The 27,739-nt window shown below is 48.4% G+C and overlaps 2 protein-coding genes across 4 annotated transcripts in view; both read right to left on the bottom strand.

The window, feature by feature from the left end:
* RIPOR3 (RIPOR family member 3) overlaps positions 1–27,739 on the bottom strand; it is a 207,959-nt gene that overhangs the window by 97,821 nt on the left and 82,399 nt on the right. The window lies entirely within an intron of this gene.
* ADNP (activity dependent neuroprotector homeobox) lies at positions 1,312–27,398 on the bottom strand. 3 transcript variants are annotated; one of them, XM_068208081.1, is made up of 7 exons: positions 27,071–27,398; positions 15,482–15,636; positions 14,189–14,234; positions 12,792–13,098; positions 8,520–8,632; positions 7,375–7,467; positions 1,312–5,522 (listed from the first exon to the last, which is right to left on the bottom strand). In XM_068208081.1, exons 3-7 carry the CDS (start codon positions 14,225–14,227, stop codon positions 2,394–2,396), a joined length of 3,681 nt encoding a protein of 1,226 aa, XP_068064182.1. In that variant the 5' UTR covers positions 14,228–14,234; positions 15,482–15,636; positions 27,071–27,398; the 3' UTR covers positions 1,312–2,393. The 3 variants fall into 3 exon arrangements, with proteins under 3 accessions (XP_068064182.1, XP_068064183.1, XP_068064184.1); XM_068208082.1 differs by having other exon boundaries at positions 15,482–15,633; XM_068208083.1 differs by lacking the exon at positions 14,189–14,234.

Below are 27,739 nucleotides of genomic sequence, written 5' to 3'. Positions count from 1 at the left end.
CCCGAGCAGCGCAGGGCACAGAGCACGCACCTTCCCTCGGGCCAGCGGCTGGAAGCCGGGTCTTTGGAGCCGAGTCCTGCTGCTCCCGGCCCCGGGCAGCTCCCGAAGCCCCGGGGCCAGCACAGGGCCAGGGCCAGCTCGAGCTGCTCCCTGCAGCCCGGGGATCTGCGCCAGGACTGCAGAGGGGCAGCTTCCAGCCCGTGCAGTTCATGGTACCACATCCTAAATTACACACATCGGGTTAGGGTGCTTCCACTTACACTGAGCTATTTTCTTCCCCTTCCTGACTTCCTCAAAAGTGTGGTTAGCCTCAAATCTGGAGAGGAATCCGTGAACAGCATCAAAGCCAGATTTGAAGAGTAACTGCCTTGAAATACTAGAAAGTTTATGCCAAGACTTAAAATAACCACCCTCCATCCTTCTTGATATCCTGGTAAGAGAATGGTTCTGTACAAGACCTTTAATTTAATCACGGTATAAAATGGTATTTCCTGGAATTTTCTGGCAAATGAAACACTCCTAATGAGTTCATATTTCAGTCTTACTCTTCACTGACTACACCCAGGAGTTCAGAACACTGAAATCTGATTTGTAACTACAAGAGTTTGCTAATATCAAGACTGCCGTACCAGGTACTGAGACAAATGTGATGCACATTGATAAAAGGATACCAAATCGTTTGTGTCACTGCTAAACAGATAAAGGCTGCTGCACTTCCCCATGCACTGAGGAAGAGGTTTTTTCCTCATCACAGCAGAGTCCCCTCAGTAAATCTCCTCCTCAGCTCCCTGCACAGGGGCCACACTGCAGGCCTGGCCTGGCCAAACCAAGCACAGCTTTGAACAAACTCCGGGTCAGTTTTTCTGGCGTTCAGTTTACTTCACCTTCCAGGCTGGCCCAGGCTTGTGCTCGTCCCCGTGGGAAGGGGCAGTATTCCAAAGCACTGCCCTCCTGGCCCCCAGGCCCAGTGCTCTGGACACTCAGGGGAGGATTTCCCAGGTGAAATCAAATCTCTGTTCATCGGGGAATTCACAGACCTCCTTTCCCCAGGATGCAGAGCAAGCAAACCAGTACAAAGCTATTTATAACTGTGCTCTACAGCACTGAACAGGAACAACACATTTCAGCCCAAGTTACTCTGCAGACTCTCAATAACCTTGAAGGAGATAAGTATTCAGTAAGTACTAAACAGAGAGGCCCCAGCAGGGCTGGGGAGCACTTGGAAAAACAGAGGCAAAAAAGGAGGAATGAATATAGTGAGGTGGGATTTACCAACCAGGAATGGAACACTTGCATGTAATAAAGCAAATATTTACATTAAGCACAATACAGCAATTTATTTAGATGCTTAAATGAAGAATACAAAGGGAAATAAAGATCACAAAATTATACATACTACAACAGTGTGTCATATATTAGATGGTATAAATGAATACAACACCTTGTTGGTGTTAACTAAAGATAAAACTAAATATCCAAACCCAGCACTTTGTCTCAGTGTGCTGCTTCAACACAATACACTTTTATACAGATCTAAAAGGTGTCAAAATTAGTAGCTGCAAACTTGTTTCTTGCATGTGATTTTTCTTTTTTAGCTTAAAAGATTTCAGAAAATGGCTCTGAAATATGTTTGTCATCAGTTGTCATGTCAAGGATATTCAGAACAAGAAAATTCTATAATACAACAGAGCCCAGATATATTCTTATGTTGCTGGCCTCTGGTTGGAGATTGTACAAGGTTATGTGCAAAAACTAAGTCTGTCAAAATTCATACTAGAGCAGTCTCAAGCTTTGCTAGGGAAACTAGATACAGCATTTATTACACAGCAGGGCAACACTAAAAAAGAGAAACAGATCTATGATGGGTACACAAGAACAGTTCCATAAGCTTCACTTGAATAGGTCTAAAAGACTGTACAAATATACATTTCAACTATTCAGAATGATACATGAAAACTCCATTTCCCCAGAGTCTGCTATACAGGGCACCGGGTTGCTGGCACGGCGCTACCGGAGAGGGGCCTCTTGGAAAGACACAACTCAACATGGACAAGGTGAAAGGAGGGTTGAAAATGCAGATAAAATAATCCTCTGCTTTTCTCTGTGTGCATTCTGGAGCCACCGGCGTATCCATTTTCACATTAAGTTACTGTGCTCATCCCAGCAGGAACTCCCAGCCCCTCGGCCAGCAGGTCTGTACATGCCCCGGGGCAGGAGCAGCTGGCAGGGAGCCGTGCCCGGGGCAGGAGCAGCTGGCAGGGAGCAGTGCCCGGGGCAGGAGCAGCTGGCAGGGAGCCGTGCCCGGGGCAGGAGCAGCTGGCAGGGAGCCGTGCCCGGGGCAGGAGCAGCTGGCAGGGAGCCGTGCCCGGCAGTGCCACGCGGGGCAGAGCCGCTCACGCCTGCTGGCTGCTGAGCTCCACCCCGGGCAGGCTGCCGTGCATGGGCTCGGCCCCCACGGCCCCGAAGCCCTCGCCGTCCTCGCTGTCCATTGTGCTGCTCTGCCACTCCATCTGCTCGCTGGCCAGGCTCTCCTCCAGCTCGGAGGCGTTTTTCCATTGCGACTGGTCCTTGGACCAAAACCCTTCTACTTTTCCATAGGAACGATTCTTCCACTTTGACTGCTCTTCATCACTTTCAGATCCACCCCCCTTGGCCTCCACAGTGGGTTTACTGCTCCCGGCATCTTCGCTTTGGGAAGATTCATCTGTCCACACTTCTGGTTTTACCTCCAAGGCATTATCTTCAAAATCTGAAACCTGCTGGGAGCCAGGCCCGCTTTCAGACTGGGAAGCTCCATCTTTCCATTCCACTGCATCATCCTGCTCATCCTGATCACCTTCACTATCTGAAACGTCACCTACCAGTTTTGTTGGCTCTTCAGCAGCAATCATCTCTTCGTATTTAGAGCTTTCCTCTTGTTTTTGCTCAGCCTTCTCTGGAGACTGTAACGTGTTTTCCTCCATGATTTCCTTGGCTAGGCTGTCCTGGGGGTTCTGCACTGTGCTGTCGGATGAGGGCTTCCCACCCATGTCAGAGACGTGCTGGCCAAAGGGACTGCGGCTCTCGCCGTATTCCTCCTCTAGGTTTTCATAGCTGTCTGAGGAACTGTCATTGTCTTTTTCTAAGTTGATTTTTTTATCAACAGTCTTACTGACATTGACTCTGGAATTCTTCTCGTCGTGGTTTTCAAACAGCCATTCAGCATCAAAATCCATCTCGTGTTTGACTTTGTTCAGCTCTTTCATGTTGAAGCCCAGCAGCACCCCGGGTTTGTATTTTTCACAATCCCTAACACATTTCTTCCTTTTGTTGCTGAAGTGAGATGCGATGTCAGATTTCCAGAGCCACAAGCTGGCCGCCAGCTTTTCGATCTCTCTCCGAGTGGGGTAGGGCTGCTTATTGAAATATTTTGTAAGAAATGTTTTCCTGGCTTCGTATGAATCATCTTCGTGACCCTTGGGGTCCAGTGCTAGGACTACAGGTTCTTCAGGCTTCTCCTCAAAGGCAGAGGGGGAGTCATCGTCGTCCATCTTCCTCTTCTTCATCAGGGGGAACTCCATGTGTTCGTAGGCGCGTTTCACCGGCGCGGCCGCGGGGGACTGGCCCAGCCGGGACGATGTCCCCTTGTCCTGCCCGTTCTGGGTCTTGCCCACGCCCCTGCAGTGCACCAGGTGCAGCGTTATGGTGGAGGCCGTCATGTTGCTCGTGTACACGCCCAGGCAGTGGATGCACTTGTAGGTCAGCTTCTTCTCCACGGGGTGAACCGTCTGAATCACCTGGTGCCTCTCCCGGAGGTGATGTGCCAGCGCGTCAGAGATGGGGCCTTTTAGGATTGAAAAGCACAGAGGACACAGAGTTTTCCCCACGTCTTTTTTGTAGGGCACCGCTGCTTGTGGAGAACTTTTGACGGGTACGTCAGATTTCTCCTGGATTTTGGGCTGCGGTTTCGGCGGGACAGGGGGAGTGTTCTGAGCGTGGTAAGCTACGGATTCGGCAGGAGCATCCCGCAGGTTGTAGGTGGTGACGAGGAGATGTATGTTCGTGTGGCTGCCCTGCTGCAATGTCAAATCAAAGGTCAGGGTGGAGTCAGTTTTAGGTCCCATCTCCTCGTCCACGTGCACCATGCGCATGTGGGCAGCCATCTTCTCCACATCGTTGAAGGTGGAGCGGCAGTAGGGGCAGGACAGCCCGTGGATCAGCATGTGATTGAGCAGCGTGTCCGTGGGCAGGTAGCGGTTACAGTAGAGACATTTGCTCGTGAAGTTGTGGATTTTCATGATGTAGTTGGCCACCGCAGGCACCTTCTCGGCCTTGTGCTCCTTCTCAAAGTGCACACTGTACACGTTTTCGGGGAACAGCTCATTGCAGATTGTACAGATTTTCCACTTCTGCGTGGACGAGGTGTTGACAGCGGAAGGACCTGTAGCAGCCACGGGGGATTTGGAGCCAGACTGACCCAGAGCTCTGGATGCTGCCTGGGACTGCGACAGCGACGTCTGTTTGAGCTGTGCCGAAGACAGCGAGGAGGAGTTGGCAGACTGCAGCGAGTACCTGGCTGAGGCCTGGGACCTCTGCTCCCCTCCCAGAGTGTAAGGCCTTCCATTGCCACTCGCTGAAAACTGTTTCATGCTTTGTGATTGTTGGGAAAGAGAAACAGGTGCATTGCCACTGAGGCTGAGCCTCCCCCCTGGCTGACCAACGTAACTGGGGGGGACTGATTTAACCCCGTAATTGTTCTGCTGTAGGTGAACATTTGACATCATATTGACTCCCGCAGAATTTAATGTGGGCTTTGGTATAGTGAGTCTGTTCATCATCTGCTGTGACGAGAGTGAGCGGACGCTGCCAGCAGAGAGGGCACCCATCCTCTGAGGGAGTCCCATAGGCTTTTTATCCTGGGGTTTGGGAGCTATTAGCATCAAAGGTTTGGATCTCGGAACCACTACGTTGGTGTGACCTATCATTGCCGTGACCTGGTATCCGATCCGTTCGTGGTCTTCGATCACGTGCTGGACTAAAGCTTCGTAGGATTTCGGCATGAAAAGGCATCGTTTGCAGTGGATACCCCCCTCCTCTCGGGCACTGGAGCTCAACGGAACCGCACCATTGAGGGACTTTTCGCCTCCCTTGGCTACGTAAGGAGCAGCAACGTGCTGAAAATGTTCCCTGTAAATGTGCTTCCGAACGATTTCGTAGAGCGGGTCACGGTAAGTGCACTTCTTACAGTAATAAACAGCTTGTTCCACACTGTCAGCCTGCTTGGGTTTAAGGCTCTCGTGTTTGTTTTTATCTTTGAAAGTGCTGATGCCTCCACTCGGTGTATTGGCATTGGGAGCATGGAATATTTTAATGTGCGTTTCCAAAGTCTTTTTGTCCGCGTTGAAGGTACAGTAGGGGCAGTTGAGCAGGATCCTGTTCTCAAAGTCTTCGCTGTGAACATTCCGGAAGTGGCTTTTGTAGGCTGAAAAGAACTTCGAGGAGAAGGGACATGCGCTGCAGCAAAAGGGCTTTGTCCGATAGTCCTTGAACAGAGAACAGAGCACAGACTAAATATTCAACTGCACTTAGCACAATAACACCCATGATATTCTCTACACAACCTTTCTAAACAACACTCACGAGCCCCCTGCAACTGTCTCAAACCTTCAATTCTCTCCCATTTCTGGCGGCAGATCAGCCCCTAAAAAGCTGATCACATGAACATACACATGACGTGGTGAGTGCCAAGGGGTCCCTCAAGGGTTTAACCATGACCTTGGCAGGAGAGGCTGAGTCAGAAGTGTCTTTGCCTATCGGTCACAAAAAGCTTCCTCCCTGCAGCTGAGCTGTAAGAAAAGGTCCCTGTGAGCTCCTTTCTGGGGGAAAGCAGGACTGTTTGAGGAAATGAGACTGTATGCAGATGAGATACTGCCTACCTGAATCTGCCAAACTTGATAGATGTAGTATGGAGCTATAACTTAAGCTATTTCAGTGTCTTTATCCATTACACGCTTTAATAGCAAAGATGGAAATCCAAACTGTTTTTTTTGGTGAACAGGATGTAAGCTTACCAAGACACAGGCTACACAAGCCCTTAAAGTCACCAAACCTCTTCCTTGTGATCAAAGCACAAACCTGATTTTTAAACCAATCTCAAATGAGGAACCAAAAATTTGGGATTTCCACCCTTGTAGTTTGCCTACAGCTTTTGTTCCATTTAGCATGGTGCCAATGCAGCCCTTGTCAACTGCTGTAGCACAGTCTGAAGTGCCACTGGCCTTAGGGACAGCCACAAGCAGCCTGGCACTTCAGGCGGGGTAACACAAGCAGTTCAGAGTTACAGAGATTCCTCCTGAGTGTCAGAACAAGTCCTGTGCACTGAGCTACACACAGGTCACAGGTGAGGGAGCTGGAGAGCTGCACTCTCCCTCTGTGGAAGGAAGCTGAAATATCGGCTCTGGCCACCTGCTGAAGCGTCACACACCTGTGGAGACTGGCCCCAACAAACAAACCAACCAACCAAGAGCTGTCTCCTTTGATATTACAATTTCTATTCTGGGTTACCTAGAAAAAGGGACATCAGTGTATTTTATGCGAGCCAGTTCCAAATGGTAATTTTCAGATGCACAGTAGGAACCCACGACAGGATGGGTCCCAGTTTCCTCTGAGAGCAGTACCTGAGCTCGGAGGTGCTCACACAGGGATTCCTTTGCAGAGAGGTTTCTGACCTGTCACTGCTGGGGTGACTCTGTCCTGCAGCCCCAGCAGAGGCTGCTGCAGCCCACACCACTTGCTTGAACCAACAGCATCGTTTCCTCCCTCCAGTGCTGGCTCAAATCAAAATTCCTTTATTACTGGCTCAGAAACATCACAACAGCAGGACTTCCAGTGTCACTGAGCTGCTGTGCAGAACCAGAAATGCCCAAAGCAGATGTAGGACACAGCCTGTGGGACCCGGAGCTGCACTGACAGTGACCCTGCACCAAGCAGCAGAGTGAAACAGCTTTGGAAGGGATGGAAAGCAGGAATAAAACATTTAAGGAAAGGTAAAAGACTCATTGCCAATTGTATAAAGTGGTTGATCCTTTGGTTAGAGGGCTGGTGAAATTGTGCTAGGTTTGGGAACAGGTGGGAATGGGATCCTAACGTGCAGCTGTTTGACTTGAGCAAGGGCCCATCAGCTTTGCAGCACTGGCCACCCAGGCTCCTGAGATACACACCAGGAACAACTTCACAAAACTAAGAAAAAAAGCACATAGCTTTTTGCTGCCCCTTGAGCTGCCAACACCCGAAAATCAGTGAGGAAAAGTGCTGGAAAAGCTCTCGGCATGTCTGGGAAGTGCCCTTCAGCCCGATCCATCTCCAGCCTCAGTGTCAACTGGAACTCTTACCAACCTGGTTTTTCGTAAGCGATGGGTCCCACAGTCCCACATCCTCCCATGTAGTGTTTTTCAAATAAAAGTCATTAGGTTCAAACTGCTTAAAATCCTGGAGAAGGGAAGATGGGAAGAGAGGACAGAGAGTCAGAAGCAAGGCCCAAGGGCTCCCTTAAGCAATCCCTGAGCACCCCTGCACCCTCCCAGGTGCTGCTGCCCACGGCAGAGATCATCACTCAGGGCAGGGGGGGAGTTTGGAGGGCACCTCCTGGGAGGGGGAGAGCACTGAATATTCTCCATATCACAAAACACCTGCAGAACATCTTCACCACTCATCCTCCTGACCAGCCCAACACTGTAGTTACAAAACTCATCTCATTCCAAAAGCAACCCTCGAGAAAAGTGCTCCCAAACTGATGTGTGGGTTTGGGGTTTTTTGGCTGCTTTTTCTGGGAGTGGTGGTGTGGTATTTATTTTGTTTGGTTGGTTTTGTTTGGCTTTTAATTAATTTCACACAGGAAGCTTTTAAAGTTGGACATGTGTGATGTCCAAGACACCTAATTCTTATTTTTAAAATTATCTTATAAAGCATTTCTTTGGCATTTAATGTTTGGCATGAAGTCAGCAGCACATAAGGACTCAAAAATAACACTTCCACTGAAATGAATAATGCAAGTAACATCGTCCCAGTTCAGAATTCTCCCCTTAAACATGAGAGTTGCTCCACAAATTTTGCAAGCAGGAAGGACTGGCATTTTTTTCTTACACATCTCATTTAAATGCTCTTTAAAGAGACACTGAAAGACCAGGCAAAGCCTCAGCGATGGAGTTTGTCCAGAAGAGCAGCACAAACACCTTTCCCTTGCAGGAACTGACCCAGGCACAGAAGTGATTCTGTAACTTCAGGACCTGCTGCAGCACAGACACTTCTTGAAAACCTCAGACCCATTTTTGCCCCAACATCCCACACCAGAGCTGGTTCTTCCAGCATTCCTGGATTTCAGTAGCCACTAATGTTTCTAGACGTTTTTACAGGTACATTATATCTCAAGTTTCTAATTAACTCCTACTTTGTGTGGATCTTATCATGGCACACACAAATACCTCCATGTCCCCCTAACTCTGCAGCATTTTAGCTCTAGCCCTTGGAGGTGCCATACTTACTTCTATATGTTCTTTACAGTATTCCAAACCAATGTCACTAAGTATTTTTTTCACAGTTTTCCGGGCCTTTCTTAAACTGCCAAGGTTGTTGACAGGAAGTTGGAACATAGTTTCTATTGGAAAAGAAGAGTAAGAGAAAAGGTTTAAGTCAAATGTGTTTTGTCTGATAATGCTGCACTTTTAATTATCAGTAATTGTCTGCCTCGTTCCCCCCCCCCAGAACTGGTACAAGAGCTGTAGCATTCCCTAACACACTGTTACATTCTCTGGCTTCTTCCTTGCTGAGGCTGCCCAGGAGGCTGCAGAGGGCACTTCTGAAAGGGCAACAAACGGATGGAACAGCTATTGCAGGAGCAATGGGCTGCTGCCTCTGGAAATAACTTTCATTTCTTTAGAGTGTCTGTCTTTACCAACCCCTACACTGAAGTACCTCAGAACTCAGTTCTCTCCTGTGCAATGCATCCTAACCGATCTGAAAACTGGCAAGCTGAACTTCAAGGTTTGTGCCAATCTTGCAAGAGATTTCAGTGTCTCTTCAGTAATAAAGATGCTTCTTCTATTCTGCTGTAGGTAGGGTAAGAAATTAATGCTGTTTCCTCCCTCCACTGTACTCAGAGCTTTAACTGGCTGAAGCTGTTCAGCAAACATTCTCCTAGGAAGAGGGGACCTGAAAGCTTGGTCAGATTCCTCCAGAGAGAGAAAGCACTGGGAAAAGTACAAGAGATGGCTTAAACCATGTACCTGATAATTGTCAGCCTCCCTCCCATCAGTGCCCACAGCTCCGCTGGGCCTGGCTGGGGCTGCCCAGCTGAAAGAGAATCCAACTCATGAACTGCTCTTTTCCTATGCTCTATCCATCCTCATCTCTACTGTGAAAACAATGTCTACTATGACCTAGAGCAAGCCAGGTCCCCTTTAAAGATGAAGAGTGATTTCAGTGCTTCAGAAACACCTCCAGTCACTGCATGATCCCATTTCTCAGAAAAAATTCAGTGAAGCAGCTCAATCAAGTATGGTCAGGATTTGAGTTAATATTTTCAAGTGAATTTCAAATCCAAGGAGATCATCAGAAATGTTACTCCTGGTGATTAATATGCACTGCAGAAAGAGCAGTGCATGAACGTAGTGCTCCTGGCAATCTGGGCTGCTTTCTTCGAAACCCAAGTCCCCACTTGAAGTGTGAACCCCTGTGCTTGCAAAGAAAAGCATTTTTTCTCTCATGACACATCCAGAGTCAGCGCAGAGCTGGTCTTTAAGCACTGATCACTTGTACACCTGAGTCAGCCACAAGTCTCAAAATACTGCTTGATATCTAACAGCTAATTTCAAAATGCCACTGAACTTCTTCAGCAAAGGCATCAAATGCTTTCTCTTAATGCCTAATACAGCTGAACATGCCACAGGTACCATGATATACAGAAACTCAAAGAGAGCAAAACTATTACAACTGCCTGAAAACAACATCTCTGGTCTATTTGTAGGATCTTCTTGCCTCTGCCCTTTGCCTGCCTCAGTCAAATTTTAAAGACATGAAATTCCAAGGATCTTCTCTGGATCATAACAGAGGACAGAGTTAGATCTTCACACCTGAATCCTGAACTTTTAAATGTCAACTTTTAACATCAACCTTACTTTGCAAGTTCTGCTGGATAGCTGAATCCAACTCACCTAATTGTAACAAAACCCCTCATCGTTAGGCATACACAGTTAATTTTATTTAGGAAATGTCTGTCTATTTAATCTTAGTGAGTGGAGAGCCAGATACAGTCTGATATTACAGGCTGTGACTCCAACAAAGGCTTTTAGCATCTCCATCCACTTCTATTTACAGCAAGTAACTCCAGTTGTAATGTAAACATCACTCTGCTGGCACCTCCTTGGATGGGGACATAAAAGCCGTTGGGATTAAACAGCCCTCAAATCACCATCTAGGCATTAATACTGCCCTGGAAATGAGGAATCCTTTATCTGACCAAAAGCTGATGTTTAAGGGAAAACACCTGGAGCATCTCTGACCACATCAATCTACACAGAAGTGCTGAGTGGAACGAATAAATGACTGCTTAAAACCAACCCCAACAACACCCTGACTAGAAATATCCAGATAGGATCTTCAGGTGCCTTAGAAGGCATATCCCAAAGCTCTCCCTCATGTCCAGTGTGTGTGTACACAAACTGTCTGGCTGCACCAGTCACCAGGGGATGGCAAAGGAAGCACAGCGACTATGAGCAGTATCTGGAACCTTCCTTTGCTCTCTTTGTGCAGTTCCCAACATAAAGGTCTTGTCCACAGGCAGGTACTGATTCCTAGAACAATTCAGTAGCCAAATGGAAGCAGAAAGACAAGCTATCAAAGAGCAGAAGATAACTAGCTTAGAAGCACCGCACTCTAAGCTCTCATTTCACATTTACAACAGTGAATGTTTTCTTCACTACATTCCTGTGCAGTGCACAGAGCCCTCCCTCTGATCTCAGCCCCAGCACTGCACTCTGACCCCACAGAAAGTGTGTCCTCAGAGACACAGGGAGAAACACCAAACTTTCACAGCAGTCAAATCATCAGAGGGGATAAAGGACAGAAAGCCTGCACCTGCCTCTACACTTCAGAAGCTGTTTCTCTTTTAGTGCAACTGAATTCTTAATTCTCCAGTGGGTCTTCTGTACTTTGGCTCTGCTCAGCACCCCCTGATGCCCCAGGTAAGAGGTGCTGGGCTGTTCCTGCTCTGACCCCAGAAATGGAGGATCTTCCCACGTGCAGCTTCACAGCACCCACAGGGATCGTGGCTGCTGTGACTCTGGGAAAGGTACACCAGCTTCACACCAACCCAGCCTTTTTCTCTCTGCTGAAATCTTCAGCCAATATTCCAGATGTGCCCCACTGTGCTCCTTTCATGCCTGGACATTATTCAGGGTGCTCCCTGTGCTTGGCTGATGTCTCAGCTTTGGTATAGAACAACCAAGCACAATGGATTTCTACTGTCACAGGCTTCGGAGTAAAACAATGGTTTTCAGCCAGAAATAAAGAGCTAAAGAAATCATCTGGAGGAAGATGCTGCTGTGTAAAGGAACCATGACAGCACCACTCTAGTTTTCCAGCAAATCTAGTCTAGGTTTTATTCTATTTATGCTTAACTGGAAATGCCACCATGTCCTGCCCACGGCCAGGGAAGCCTCCCCTGAGCAGCAGGTACAGAACGTGGGGGACCCTGAGCACTGCACTGAGCAGAAGTCTGCCCACAGTAGGGTCTGGGGACAGCATCACTGGGAACTGGCAAGTGAAAACCAATTATGGAATCCCCAAAAGCTGTAAACAAACCCCCTAGTGCCCAGTGCTTTTTATCTTGTTCAGGCACTCCAGACCTGTATGAGCTGGCCAGGGCTCTTCACAGAGGCCACTCCAGATACCCTTCCTGCACTAAGGTAATTTCTTCATAGGGTCACCATGGAATGGCCTGGGTGGGAAGGAACATTAAAGCTCATCCAGTTCCACCCCTGCCATGGGCAGGGACACCTTCTCCTATCCCAGGCTGCTCCAAGCCTCATCTAACGCAGCCCTGGACACTTCCAGGGATGCAGCAGCCACAGCTGCTCTGGGATACATCTGTCAGGGGCTCATAAGAAAGAATTTTTTCTTAATGTCTTCTAATTTCTTCTTTTTATCTCTTGAGCTGAATGTTTCTTAAAAGTGTTCTGTGAAATTTACACTTCCATTCAACTTTCACTAAGTAAGTGACCTCAGAACAAAACTGCGGATGCGATTACAACCCTCTTGGACATGATTAAAAAGAATGAAATATAGCATCAGTTTTACCTTCTCTTATAAGCACATGAGGTTGGCCCTTCCCTTCCTAATGTTCTCATTTATTCCTATTATGAAAACTGAGAAAACCTGAAATTTTGGTGATCTGACAATCAGAATTACCAACTACCCTGTTGAACAAAGCATTAGGTATGAACAAGTGTGCAAAGCAGACATTTGTATAAGCAAGGTGCAAACCCAGCCTGTTCTGTCCCATCGTGACTCAGCTCAATCTTGTCTTACTAAAATAATCAGCAGTGTAAGAACTCTAGTTCATTAAAGATTTTTAATCAATTTTGGATTAAAAGATACTATTTGCTGTTATTTCTGTGCATGCTTATAAAACACAACAGCTCTCTCTGTTCTCCCCTCTCCCCCTCATCATCCTCTGCTGTTTCACAAGGTCCATCCTTTCCGTGCTCTTTCCCCCTCTCCTCCTTTCTTTGCTGGTTCTTGGCCTTCTTGGTCCTTACCTCGCTCATTTTCCCTCTTCTCCTCTTCCCTGTGCCAATTCATAGCGTCCACATTCTTTCGTCGTTCTCTCTCATCCTGTCTCCACCGCTTCTTGATATCTTTGTCCTTAACTTGCTCATTTTCTCTCCTCTTCTCATCATCCCTGTGCCATTTTATTGTTTCTGTATTTTTCTGCGGCTCCACGCTTCTTTTGAGATAGTCTTGTCGCCTCCTCCTCTTTTTTAACATATCCCTTTCCCTGGCACGAGCCTGCTTTTCTTTCTGGGAAAGAAAAGCTTTACGGGGCATCATGAGCTGCTGCTGTACCTGCAATAATATCGTATCCATGGAATAATGCACTCTGTACATGCACTCAGTCAGGCACAACACCTCATTTGGAGCTCCACACCTCACACACGCAGTAAGGCAATGCCCTGCTCCTCCTCTTCCCTCCTGAGCCTGGGCTCGCTCCAAGCTGGGTCAGGCCAGGCTGGCCAGCTCCAGGGCCACCCCGGCTGAGCAGAGGCAGTGGCATTTCTGTCCCCTCCCTGCAGCTCCTCCTCCCCCAGAGCCTCTGGCAGCCCCTTGGCTTTGCTGCTCCGGCTGAGGAACAGGCTGTGGGTGGACAGAGGTGTGAAGGGAACCTGGGGACCTTCAAACCAGTCCCCTCTCTTCCTGAAGAGATACATTTAATCCAACTTAAAGGTGCTCATTTTTCTTTCCAGACCTCCATCTCCACCCAGTTTGGGTGAAAATGGCTCTCTTGGCTGGGAGGAGGGAGGGGGGATTAGGAGACAAGCCACAATCTGAAAAATTGTGTAAGCTTTGTTTCCTGGGGAAACCTGGCCAAAACATTTAACTGCAGTTAATGAAATAAGTCCTGACTCATCTACCCAGACTTCCTCCAAGTGTGTTATGTCTTGCTATTCACAGGAACAAAGGGAAAAAAATGAGACTATTTACTTGGAGTTTCTGCTGACAGCATTCCTGTGGACTGGGGCTTCTTGGGGTTGGTGTTTTGAGGCTTGGGCTTTTTATTTCTAAAGAGGTGTCAGTGGAGACTACATTTAACAAATTGCTTTTACTTTTGGTCATTTCTCTGTAGTCACCCAACACATTCACATTTTCAAATGTAAAAGTGTTAGTACCTGCAATTTTGAAATCATGGAAGAATTTATACCATTACTGATAACCTTTAGATATTTTTCTGTACACATAGAGCAATGTTTCGGAAATGGAAAACTGCAGTTGTAGGCCAGGTTTGAGTTTTTTGGTGGGGTTTTTGTTAAGTTTTGAAGAAAGATTTGCAGAGGTCTAATCAAAATGAAAACTGCAGAAAGGACAAAATTACTAGATTGCAATACTTAAGCAAAGCCTAAAACAAAATGAAATAAATGTACTTTTAAAATTTAGCTACCTTATGGAAAGCACTTGTTCCCAGCATGCAATACTCCATCTTTTTCCTACAGAAAAAGCAATGTTTCAAACCCTTATTCTAAAAGCTGTTCCTTTCCCCTACAATACACCCCATCCCACACACTTTAACCCTCTACTCTGGTCTATTGCCTTTGTTAGGTCTGCATCATGATCCCATGACTTTCATTCCAATAATTCAACCCCAAATTTCTTAATATCCATAATAATGCTAAAAGGGAAGGGCTGCAGCAGAGTCAAACACCATAATAAAAAAAAAATTAATGCAGTGTGGTAACACATTAGTACATAAAATTCAGATTATGCTAAAAATTACTTCATTAAAAGCATAGCTCTACCAGACAGCCTGGGTTTGGGTATTAAATATTTCTCAGTAACAGTTAGCATTAAAATCAAAAAGCAACGGGAACCCAGGATCAGCATCCTCAGTGCAACCCAGACACTGCAAATCTGTACCATAGTTTCAGCTCTCTGTGGGCTGGGTGCCAGGACATTACTGCTGTTTACTAGAGCAAACTTAGCTCATTAACTTTGTAAATGTACATTATCATTACAATTTTATCAGTAACCTGGTTCAATTTCAATAACAATAACACGAAACACATCATGCAAATGACTTTCCCTCCCCCACCCAAGGCAAGTACCAAGATTTCAATCTGTTGTTGTATTTTCTTTCATTTGTTTCTGTTTCGTTTGCTGTCCGGGGCTTTCCCCCCTTTGGTTTCACAGGATTCTCCCTTCCCCTCCCTTTATACAGCCCACTTTGACTGATCAGTTGATAGACAAATGATAGAAAATACCTCAATAAAGAGCATTTCAGCTGGATTTCCAAAATTAAACATTTCACTTGAGATTCAAATAAGTCATATCATATTCCAAGGAATAACTTAAAGGGACATCCAACTTAAATTGCAGATCTCTGAACTTCCCTCTCCCAAGTCAGAGTTTCCCCCAGTTTGTTTGGCATTCCAGAATTATCTCTCTTGCAGTCTAAACCAGCTTTCACTTTCACCTCTGATTGTTTTAAACCGACACAAGAGGGAAAATTTTAAACCAGGAAACCAATTAATCTGCAGTGAAGCTGCCAGAGTGATTGAACCCAAAGGCCCCCAACCTCTCAATTTTTCTAGAGTCCAAGTTGGTGTTCCTTTAAGTTCAAAATGTCCAAACCTCAGAAGTGAACAGTCAAAACTATCCTTTTTTTTTTGCCCATACTTTGCCAAATGAAAATCTTTACTCCTCCCCATCTCTGCAGTACTTCTGATGAGGCATTTACCTCCAAAATGAATGGTGCTTGGGCGTCTCAGACTCATTGGACAAGTTTCAAGCACAAGCCTCCAAAGCCAATTCTCCTTGCAGAACGCCCCCTCGGGGCTGTTACACCCCCTGGGGGAGCCCAAAGCCCGGGCACGGAGGAAGGCTCATATCCTGCTGGACAAAACAGAGAGCAGAGGCAAGAGGTAAGAGATGTGATAAGGGCAGTGTCACACTGACAGGCACAAACCGCAGCCCCTGCCTCGGCTGGGGCAGCAGGGCAGCTGTGCTGCAGCAGGTCGGAGCAGGTTTGTGCTCCAGCAACCGATTCTGCTGGGGGACTCTGCAGCGCTCAGATTTCAGCTCAGGTACCCAGCTCAGAAACCCAGCAGTGCAGAGGCTGGGAGTGCTCCTCCTCACACTCCATCCCCCCTCTGCAGTGCCTGGCTCACCCCCATGAGCCCCTCACCTGAGCTCTCAGCACCACAGCACAGCTGCACCTGGGCACCTCAGGGACACTGGTACCATCCCTGGACACTTCCTTGGAGGCTCCCATACAAATAGCCCACCTTACATGACAATGGGACATCCAACAGGTGACATGGCCTTCAGCCACAACCCTGGGGACACACATTCCTCTGGGAAGCACTCAGATTAAAACGGTGGAGGATGGGGAGTTTGGGGGAATGGCATGCAAATGATCACACTTTGCTGGAAGTGATCCCTCTTCAACTGACATCACCCACGGATAGAAAGTCAGTCTTGCACATACTGGAAACACAACAGGTAACATTAGAACCATAAAACCTGAAACTACCAAATCTAAAGTTTATAAAAGCAAAACTTGTTGAGTCATTAATAATTCCTCTGCCAGGGAATAAGGCAGTATAAATTGTTAGATTTTAATCTCTTGATTACTCAGACAGAATAGCCTGAAGTACATAGTGCTTTTCTTTGGCAAGTACACTTCCAAGACAAGACACTACAACATTTTAAGAAATTAAAAAAGACAACATTCTTAAAATACTTCACATGGCAGCAAACCTGAATATTGGAATATTGCATGTGCTTTATTTAACAAGAGCATCATCCAAACCCTCAGCCACGTAAAGATGGGTGGTGGGTTATTTTGTTTCACACTGGGTCATTTTCTGACCAGAAGGCAGACTTTGTGTCCCTGTGTGTCTAGCAAGTCCAAATGAACTCTCACGCAGGGAGTCCTCCCTGCAGCAAACACACTTCTGGGTGAGGACCCATCAGCCTCGAGAGCAGATCAGTGGCAATTACTGCATCAGCCTGATGATACTGAGCTCAGGGAAGTACTTCATCCCATGCTGGGTCCCCCAAACACTGAGGATCATTTCCCTGTGCCGTGCTGCTGACAAGGATCCCCAAGCATCTGGCATGCTCCTTATGTAATGGCATCCAAATTCCTTTGATTTTAGCCAGTATTTTGCCAGTATTTCAAGCTGAAGAAGTTAGTGGTTTATACCTAACAGCCCAAGACAGAATCACACATGAGAGCCAGCAGCAGCTCTGGGTTCCTGGGCAAGATGAAACAAGACTTGGTTTCTTGATACTGTGTTTTATTTCCCTCCTCCAACTGCTTTTGAAACAAGGTAACTTTCAACAATTTGCCCAGCAAACTGCCTTTCATAGCATGCTCTAAACGCCAGCCATGAAACAGATTTGCAGAGAAGGCTGGTAGTGCAACACTGAGTGAAATCTCTTAAAATACAGGGAAAATATGCAAGAAAATGAACCTGTGGTTCCCACAGCAACAGAAAAGCTGCCTCTCTGTATATGCAGGTTAAATGATGCTCTGTGGTGTAATGGTGTAGAATATTCTACATTCACATGAGGACAGTGATGGCCTGTCCCTGGGACCTGACAACTCCTGGACAGCTGAGCAAGGAACTGTGATAGACGGGAAGCACAAGGGTTATCTCAGGGAGGAGCGAGCAAGTGGAATAGAAGTATCAGAAAAAAAAGTATCAGAAACAAAATATCAGAAAAAAGGAATAGGAGTATCAGAGAGAAGAGAGAATCTGGGAGAACAAACTACCGAGAGCTTCCTTGAAACTAAGAGTTGCAATTAACTCTCTCTGCTCGCTGTAGAGAGTGATTGAAGAGTCTCTTCCAACACACCTCTCACTGGCTGACACTGAGCATTTTCACTTTCTTCCCTGGGACTCTTCCCTTTCCTCCTTATTTAAGCATTTCTGGCCTAGTTTTGTGAGGGCTGTGCACCCACACTCCTGTGAAGGGAATGAGATTTGCAGTTCAGCAGCACATCTGAAATGCCAGACAACGGAGGGCCCCTTCTGCAATCCGCTGCAATCCCGGAGGGAGCCTGTTTTGTAACAGGGACCTTTCCAGCTCAGAGCACCTCCTCAGCCTGGCCCCTGGGCCACCTGCAGCAGGAGGCTCCTGCCCAGGAGCGGGGTGGGCCTTCAGCTGCTCACAGCTCAGCTCCAGCAGGGATTTGGGGTGCAGAGCCAGCACCTGCTCTGAGTGAGCCCCAGCCCTCCTGCTCAGGTCTGTATCCAAAACAGGACTGGGCACATGAAAGAGGAATCAACACAAACCCTCTGAAAACCCCAGCTTTAAAGCTGAGGTTATCAAACTGATGGAAATCCTCAGCTGCAAGCTGCTGCCTGGACAAAGCACTCTAAGAGCTGAGCCATGCTGTGCACAGGACACACTCCAGCTCTCCCTCACAGGCAAACAGGCAGTTTGTTAACAGCCCCTTGGTCAAAAAGCCAAGGATTTAAAAATATTAAAAACCACTTCAGAGATCAGATCGGCAACTTCCAAAACCAGTTTCAAGTTGTGTGTCAAAAAAAAAAAAAAAAAAAAGGACCATTTCACACCACTTTCAGGGCATCCTACACAAACATGGCCTCAGGAGAGAAGTCCATCTAAAATGTGGTACTAAAGAAAACCTCACCTTATCCTTGGGAGGAAATTCTGAGACTAAAAACGTTTAACATCCTGTTTCAGTGGTTACAGGCAATTTTCAGCAAAGGTTTATGAAACTCTGGTTTATACCTTTTTGTTTGGGCTTGCTGCCTAGCCTCAGCTTGACTCTTGCATTAAGAACTCCCAACTTCCCATCCAAGGAAGAACTATGGAAGGCAGTTGTAGTGAAAGGAATCAGTAAGGCTGATACACCTCAGTCTCCATTCATTCTTTATTTAAAGGCTAAAAATCCACCTTCTGCAGTCCTGCAGACAGGGATCTCCTAAGTCATTCACACACTTCTCATTCTTGCTCAATTTCTGGAATTTTCCACTGGAGCCCGAAGCTCCATCTGGTGGGTGTGGACACTCACTGCAAAACTGAGCAGGAATTAACTGTTTCCTCATCAACTTCGGTTCAGCAGGAGTCCTGGGCACTGTGGCATCTCTATGCCCCAATCTGAAATACAAAATAGTCAAATTTTGATTGCTCTGGGAACCACAAGTCCTTATTTCTGTTCTGATGAACAATCTTCTTCCCTAGGCTCTGCTGGGACCTCCTGGTGGATTTTCTGATTTTGATGATGTAGGCTGAGGTATGTTAAAGAATGCTGGTAACTGTAGTCGAATGTTTTCTAAGGGATCTTTTCAACACACATGATAAAGGCCACATCAACTCTGGCAACCTCTGTTCTGAAATACAGTTTGAAATCGTGTTCATTCTCTAGGACACAAGAAATCCTGAATTAGAGACACTCATAGCTCCAGAATTAGGCTTGCACACCTCCTGCCATCTTAGAGAATATCTTTTGTGACTGTTCAAGACCTCCACAGATAAATGTTTATATGCACACAACATGGGCAGTTAAATCAATATTCAATACACATCCTCAGTGTGAGAGCCAGGCTTGTTCAGGGCTATTTCTAAAAGATTTTGGTGTGAAATGCAATAAAGCCTGCACATCTTGCAGAAATTTGAAATCAAGACTGGAGATCATTGAAGCACAAAGGATATTATTTGCTTACACCATGATATCCACACTTCAGTGATCAGGAAAAATGGCTGCATGAATATGCTCTACAATTCCAAAATAATCCTCATCTAGATTGTAGCTAAGCATGAACAATCCCAGAATAAAAATAATTTTGGAAATAGAAGCATGATTAATGAATGAGCAGTTACCATTTAAATTAAATCAAGAATAATCTTAAAATTTTCAATCCAAAGCTCACAAAAACATTTGTGTAATTAAACAAAGCAGCACAGTAGTTGCTGTAAAATGTGCAAGAACAAAGCAAATAATCAATATACACGTAATTTATGATTGGATTACACTGACTGGGAAACTGCAGCCAGATTAGACTGCAAGTGAAAATGGTCCCCTGCCCTCTGTGTGATGTTTCCTGACATCAGCACTGTGTCAACAGCCAGAGCAGAGCCCTGATGCAGCCAGAGGAGTGGTTTGGGACAGAGCAGCTCCTTCCCTCACCCAAACAGCGGTGCTGGGCCCCGGCCAAGCCCCGGGGCAGCAGGAAGCAGGTCCAGCCCTGCCCTGGCAGCTCCCCCACACACAGACACAGACACACTCAGACACAGAGACAGATATACACACACAGACACACACACAAACACACAGGCACAGAGACACAGATATACACACACACACAGATACACTCACACACTCAGACACAGAGACAGATATACACACACAGACACACACACAGACACAGATATACACACACACAGATACACTCACACACACAAACAGAGACACAGGCACAGAGGCACAGAGACACAGATACACACACACACACAGATACACACTCAGACACAGAGACAGATATACACACACAGACACACACACAAACACAAACACACAGACACAGGCACAGAGACACAGATATACACACACACACAGATACACTCACACACACAGAGACAGATATACACACACAGACACACACACAGACACAGATATACACACACACAGATACACTCACACACAAACAGAGACACAGGCACAGAGACAGGCACAGAGACACAGATATACACACACACACAGATACACTCACACACACAGAGACAGATATACACACACAGACACACACACAGACACAGATATACACACACACACAGATACACTCACACACAGAGACACAGGCACAGAGACAGGCACAGAGACACAGATACACACACACACACAGATACACTCACACACTCAGACACAGAGACAGATATACACACACAGACACACACACAAACACACAGGCACAGAGACACAGATATACACACACACACAGATACACTCACACACACAAACAGAGACACAGACACAGAGACAGGCACAGAGACACAGATATACACACACACAGATACACACACACTCAGACACAGAGACAGATATACACACACAGACACACACAGACACAGAGACAGATATACACACACACAGACACACACACAAACACACAGACACAGAGACATAGATACACACACACACACAGATACACTCACACACACACACAGAGACACAGGCACAGAGACAGGCACAGAGACACAGATACACACACACAGATACACTCACACACTCAGACACAGAGACAGATATACACACACAGACAGACACAGAGACAGATATACACACACAGACAGACACAGAGACAGATATACACACACAGACACGCACACAAACACACAGGCACAGAGACACAGATATACACACACACACAGATACACTCACACACACAAACAGAGACACAGGCACAGAGACAGGCACAGAGACACAGATATACACACACACAGATACACTCACACACACACACAGAGACAGATATACACACACAGACACACACACAAACACACAGGCACAGAGACACAGATACACACACAGATACACTCACACACAGAGACACAGGCACAGAGACAGGCACAGAGACACAGATATACACACACACAGATACACTCACACACTCAGACACAGAGACAGATATACACACACAGACACACACACAAACACACAGGCACAGAGACACAGATATACACACACACACAGATACACTCACACACACACACAGAGACACAGGCACAGAGACAGGCACAGAGACACAGATATACACACACACACAGATACACACTCAGACACAGAGACAGATATACACACACAGACACACACAGACACAGATAGACACACACACAAACACAGGCACAGAGACATAGATATACACACACAGATACACACACTGACACACACAGACACAGAAACAGATATACACACACAGACACAGACACTCAGACACACACAGACACAGAGACACAGGTATATACACAAACAGACACACTCAGACACAGAGACAGATATACACACACACACAGACACACTCACACACACAGGCACAGAGACATAGATATATACACACTGACACACTCAGACACAGAGACAGATATACACACACAGACACAGACACTCAGACACACACAGACACAGAGACACAGGTATATACACAAACAGACACACTCAGACACAGAGACAGATATACACACACACACTGACACACACACACAGGCACAGAGACACAGATATACACATACTGACACACTCAGACACAGAGACAGATATACACACACACACAGACACACACACACACAAACACAGGCACAGAGACATAGATATACACACACAGATACACACACTGACACACTCAGACACAGAGACAGATATACACACACAGACAGACACAGACACACACACAGCCACATCACACACAGACACTCAGGTATTCACACCCAGAGCGCAGAGCAGCCCTGCTGTGCCCTTGGCACACAAACCAGCACACAAAAGAGCACAGGAATACTTTCCCCAGCTCATCCAAAGCCCCGCCAATCCACGCTGTCTCAGACAGCAGATCCATCAGATACTGGAGGGATCTCGCCAACTGGCTGCATCTGAGTTTTCCGAGGGTAAAAATAGGCACTGAAGGAGGCTGGTGCCGCTTGTTTTCCCTTGCCTTACACTTCACACACGCGAGGCACAAACGCTGCCATTACAACACGGGGAAAGGCTGTAAACAAGGGCTTCAGATCAGTCTTACACTGCACATTTCTTACCTCTCCCTTTCTGTCTAAGCACAGCTCCCAAGGGCTCCAATCCCTGCCTACATTCCAGGTTAGTCCACCTCAGCTACTGCTGTCTTCCATCTGCCTCAGGAACCTTCAACAGGCAAAAGGCTTCATAGCAACAGCAGCAGCAATGGGGAAACAAAACAAAAAAGAAGATCACAAACTTGAGTTTGACTATTTAGGTGAAAAAAGCATTTTAAGACCACTCTCTTGCCTACTTAGACTTCCAGAGCCATTTTGTCCCCTTACTGTTGCTGCTATGAAGCTGCATCACCAACAGCTTCCTTGGCCCAGCTGCAGCACGAGCACAAGCAGCGAGATCCAGAGTCCCATCAGAAATCAGTGCACACAGAGGGAGAACAGGATGAAAGAAAGCATTGGCTGAGCCCTGGGAGAGGAGCTGGGGCAGGGAAGAAACAGCCAAAAGTGAAGGCAGGCCTGAGAGCAAGCCCTTTACTCCACCTGCAGGACTGGAGGAGTTGGAGTGCTCCCTCAGGGAACAGCTGCTCACGCAGTTGCTTTATTTTTGTTTCTTGTAAATTGTTTTAGATACTACTTGAGAAGTAGATATTAAATGAAAGATTTTTGCCACGTGATCTGCATACATCTGCAGGTGTGATGTGTCCACAAGGTCAACTACACAGGCCTTGGACTCAACAGCCACTGTCAGTTTTCATCTAAATAATCTCTAATGCCACCTTAAAAAAATTAAAAAATCAGTAAGGATATAAATGGCGGTAATTGAAAGTGACTCACTGCAGAAAAAATGGTATTTACTCCATTCTTACTCCAAACCATCAACCCTCATTCACATTCAAGAGCGCTACAGAGAAATCAGAGACACTAAATACAAGCTCCGTTTGCCTTCCACACCAGAGCTGCAGTGAAGCTCTGAACAATGCAGTTCTTTCCTTGAGGCACATGGCCCTCAGGTAGACAAACAGGAGCTACACCCTCTGGAAGAAGCCTTTATTCAAATCTGGAACACCCATCTGATTTTCAAACCAGACTTAAGTTTTCCTGAAAGCTCAAAAGGAACAGGCCAATTTGGCCATCCTGCCTAGGAGAGCAGGGGCATTCTTCCCAAATGTGTCAGGTGAGGCAAAATAAACCTCCCACATATAATGAAGGTACAGGATTTATTTTTAATAAAACTAAATGAACATCAACAACGGTTCTTTTTTTTTCCAATGCAGAGACTTAGAGCAGCACCTTTCATTGTCATCCCATCTCTTACACTATCAAGAAATACTATCACTAGCAACAGATTTATTTATATGAGCAGAACTATCTCCACATTAAAAAATATCCTGTTACAATTATGTTCATAGGAACCATACCTTTTGTATATATATATAAATCTGGGCACAGAGCAGCTCTTGACTCAATATAACAAAAAAATATAGTGTGATGCTTGTTTAGATACAGGCCAACACAGTCAGCTGTTGCCTTTTTAAACAAGCATGGTGCATGCATCTTAAAGAAAATAATCCCACTAAATGTAGCATTATTAATATACAAACTCCCAGAGCTGCTCCCTGCCTCTCCTGGCACCTCTCCTACAGTCTTTAAACTGGTCCTCCTCAGGTCTGATACTGCTTTGTTCATTCCCAACAGGATTTTGTCTCCCTTAAACATCTCAAGTAATGGAGCAAAGATGACTTTCCCTTTCTGGAAATAAAACCCCACAAAAACCACCCCACACATCTCCTATGAAGTTGCTAAATATTATTTGCAGCTACCTCAAAACAAATTAACCCAGGAACATCATCTTTGCTTCCATAAAATCACTTGTTTCAACTTCTTTCTTTGCATCAATCAAATCAGCTGCTGTCTTAGGAACAAGCTATAAAATATACACTCAGACCATATCACTTGTGACTACTGGTAAGATCACAATATGTTTCCGTATTCCAGGAATTCTACTGTAAACGTCAACGTTTACTTTCAGTATTTATGTTATTAGAGTGGCAAAGCTGAGCTGGCAATAATCAGCCGTTATTCACCCTGCAGTGTGTGAGCAGCACAACCCACCTGCCCCAGAACACGTGTCCTGCATTTCCCTGCAGCTCACAGTGCTCAGAACAGCACCAACAAGTGAGAGTTCACACTTAACCCACACGCTGTGGCAATAACAGGGACCACTGTGTCAGTGTCAGGGAACACTTCTGACCACTGGCAGCTTCTGCCCTACACAGAAAATCCATCACGTTCCTCCTCTCAGCCTGAGGAGCACACACACCTTCCTGGGTGCTGTGTTTGAGCAGCTGACGCTTAACACTGCAGGGCATGAACTTTCCAAGACAGTCAGGAAGTTCCTCTTCAGTCTTCCTTTCCTCTCCTGTGAAGGCTTTTCATTCCCAACTGTGACACAAGGTCTGTCTCACCTACAGGCAAAGGAGTCGCCTTTCACCTTCCCCTGCACATCCAACAGCATCTACCTCCCACAGCCCAACACAAGAGAACTGCAGGCTCTTCATGACAATACACCCTGAAGCATAAAGAGTGGTAACCTAAAGAGATGCCTTCTACAAACCTGCCTGATGGACTTCAATTCAAAACAAACAAAATTATTTTTAGTAATGGGGCACTAAAACGGTATCAGTTTTCAATGATCTCAGAGACATCCCCTGGGAGCATCTCACTTCTACTGGATACCAAAAAGTCACTCTTGAATGCTAACTAAGAAATAATGCTAAGTTGAGCAAAGGGCAGCTAACCACCAAAAACAGTGCAAAAACATCTAGCTTAGTATCAGTTTTGGAGAACAAGTTATTTGCTGCGTGTCAAAAAGGACATCTCTATTTAGACTGAAGTTGGAAGTATTTGCGGTAAACAGTCTTCAGAAAAGGTAACCATTATGTTACAACCCATCAGCATCTGGTGCAATTCTCTTAACAGCAGGGTGTTTCTGGTCTGTTGTCAAATCTTTTAAGATTTCAGCACATATCATGGTAGATGTCCATCTACTGATATCAGATTACTGCCCAACATCTGCAACTGCACATCTGCAAAGGAACCAAGCTTTGGTTTGGTTTGTTATTAAAAGCAGGAAAAAAAGGCTTTTCTGTTTCTTAAGCAGACTGATCCATCTTTCTCACCTAGAAGGATGACAACTTGTGATTATGAGTTCGCAGAGTCCTGAAGTGAAAGTTTTCCCGAGTAGGAGACCCTGCAGGAGGGAGCACTGCTGAGGCACACAAGGCTGAGCTGCACAGCAGCCAGCTAAGGTCGGTCCATGCTACCCTGACAGGTGGGAATCCTCTGCCTCCGTTACCTCACACCTCCAAACAGAAACAGAAAATAGCAGCAAAAATAAATAGAAACATAGCTAGGGAAAAAACCCCTAACTTAAGAAAAACGGGGATTTCTCTACAGGGAACGCAAACCTCTCTGACACCTACAAAACGGCTCAAATACACCCAAACAAACAACTACCATCAACACCTGGGAGCGCCCAGTTACGTTATGGGGGCTCTGCCCTGCGGTCCCAGACAAAGCCCCTCGAGGCTCGCCCCACACCGGGGGCTGCAGCCACGTGCGCAGAGCCGGGGCAGCCACCGGGCCCGCGAGCCCCGGCCGAGCGGCGCCCCGAGCCCGGCCCGAGCCGCCCGGTGGCCCCGGCCCGAGCCGCCCGGTGGCCCCGGCCCGAGCCGCCCGGTGGCCCCGGCCCGAGCCGCCCGGTGCCCCCGGCCCGAGCCGCCCGGTGGCCCCGGCCCGAGCCGCCCGGTGGCCCCGCTCCGTCTCCCTCCCCCCGCCGCAGCGGTGCCCGGCGCGCAGGGCGCCCCCTGCCGGCTGCCGCCGCGCAGCGCCCCGGCCGGGCTGCGGTGGATTTCGGGGGGGCCGGGGTGTCACGCCCGCGGCCGCTGCCCGGAGGCACCGGGGGTGCGCCGACACCCCGGCACCGCGCACGCACTGCCGCTTGCTTTGGAACCCCCGCCCGGGCCGCAGCCGCCGGGGGAAGGGGGTGCGTGGCACGGGGGTATCTGTCCGGTGCGGCTGCGAGGCTCCGGGTTTGGTGTCCCCCGCCTTTGTCTCAGAAACGGGGGTCGGTAACCGTAGCCCGGGGCAGGGGATGGGTGAGGCAACGGCGCTCCATCCCGCAGCTGCGGCTCGGGATGGCAGCGGCGGATCCCGCCTTTTTCCGCGGGCAGGGACCCCACGGCTGCTCCCATTCATCGCATCCCCGGCGCCGCTCCAGCACCAACTCCGCCGGCGGGGCCCGGTGCAGCTGCACACCGGGACGCCGGACGCGGCGGGCAGCTCGCGGTCCCGCTCCCTCGGGCTGCCGGGACACGTCCGTGCGGGGAAGGGAGGCGGCCGGGGCCGGCGGCGGGGAGGCAGCAGCGCCGCGGTGCCCGCAGCCGCCGGGGCTCCTCAACATGTGTGCGGGCGGGGAGGGGCCGCTGCCAGCTCCGCACGCCCGGTGCGGCGGGCAGGGCGGCGGGCACGGCGCGGGATGCCCGGGGGAGGGAGGGGGCGGTCGGGCGCTGTCCCCGCCCGGGTCGCACCGCGGACCCGCGCTCGCACCTACCTGACCGGGCTCTCCTCGCAGCGAGGGCGGGCTGGGGCGGGGGGAGGGGGGCGCCGGACCCTCCCCGGCGCCGCCCGGTCCCGGGGCGGGCGGGCGGAGCGGAGCCGCCGGCGGCGCGGGGGAGACAAAGGGGGAAATGACGGGGAGGGGTGCAGTGTGCGGGGCGGGCGGTGCGGAGCGGCCCCGGGGGCGGGGGCGGCGGTCACTGGGCCGGGTGCCCGGGGCGGGGGCGCGGGCGGGGGCAGCGCCCGGGCCCCTCAGACAATACAGCCGGGTCCCGCTGCCCAGAGCCTGCCCGGGCCAAGATGGCGGCCGAGAAAGAGCGGAAGTGACGCCAGACCCTCATTAGCATACGGGACTCATTGTCCGGCGGGAGGGGAGGGGGCCGCGCCCCGGGGGGGCGGGGGAGCCCCGGGGGTCCCCGCGGCACCGGCCCCGCCGCGCCCGCCGCACCGGGCGGTGACACGGCCCCGCCGCGGGGGGGCCCCCGCGGGGCGCACCGGGGCGGCCGCGGCCATGGCCATGGCGGCCGCGGCGGCGGGATCTACCCCGGCCCCGCTAGGAGGCGCCGCGCCCTGCGGCTGGGTCCGGCGCGGGGATCCCTCCGCCGCGCCCCCGGCCGGGACTACATGCCGTCCTGAGGGGCCGCCGCCGCCGGGGCGGGGGCGC

This window comes from Anomalospiza imberbis, chromosome 17, assembly GCF_031753505.1.
Source record: "Anomalospiza imberbis isolate Cuckoo-Finch-1a 21T00152 chromosome 17, ASM3175350v1, whole genome shotgun sequence".
Classification (NCBI taxonomy): Eukaryota; Metazoa; Chordata; class Aves; order Passeriformes; family Viduidae; genus Anomalospiza; species Anomalospiza imberbis.
This window is presented reverse-complemented; position numbering and strand designations above follow the sequence as displayed.

Bases quoted from the DNA above. Each gene is read 5' to 3' on its own strand.
- ADNP (XM_068208081.1), bottom strand. From the start codon at position 14,227: ATGGAGTATTGCATGCTGGGAACAAGTGCTTTCCATAAG. The intron at 8,633-12,791 runs GTAAGGACCAAG...CTTTTCCAATAG, and splicing joins GAAGAGGGAAAATGAGCGAG to AAACTATGTTCCAACTTCCT. The intron at 5,523-7,374 runs GTTGGTAAGAGT...TCTCTGTTCAAG, and splicing joins CATCGCTTACGAAAAACCAG to GACTATCGGACAAAGCCCTT.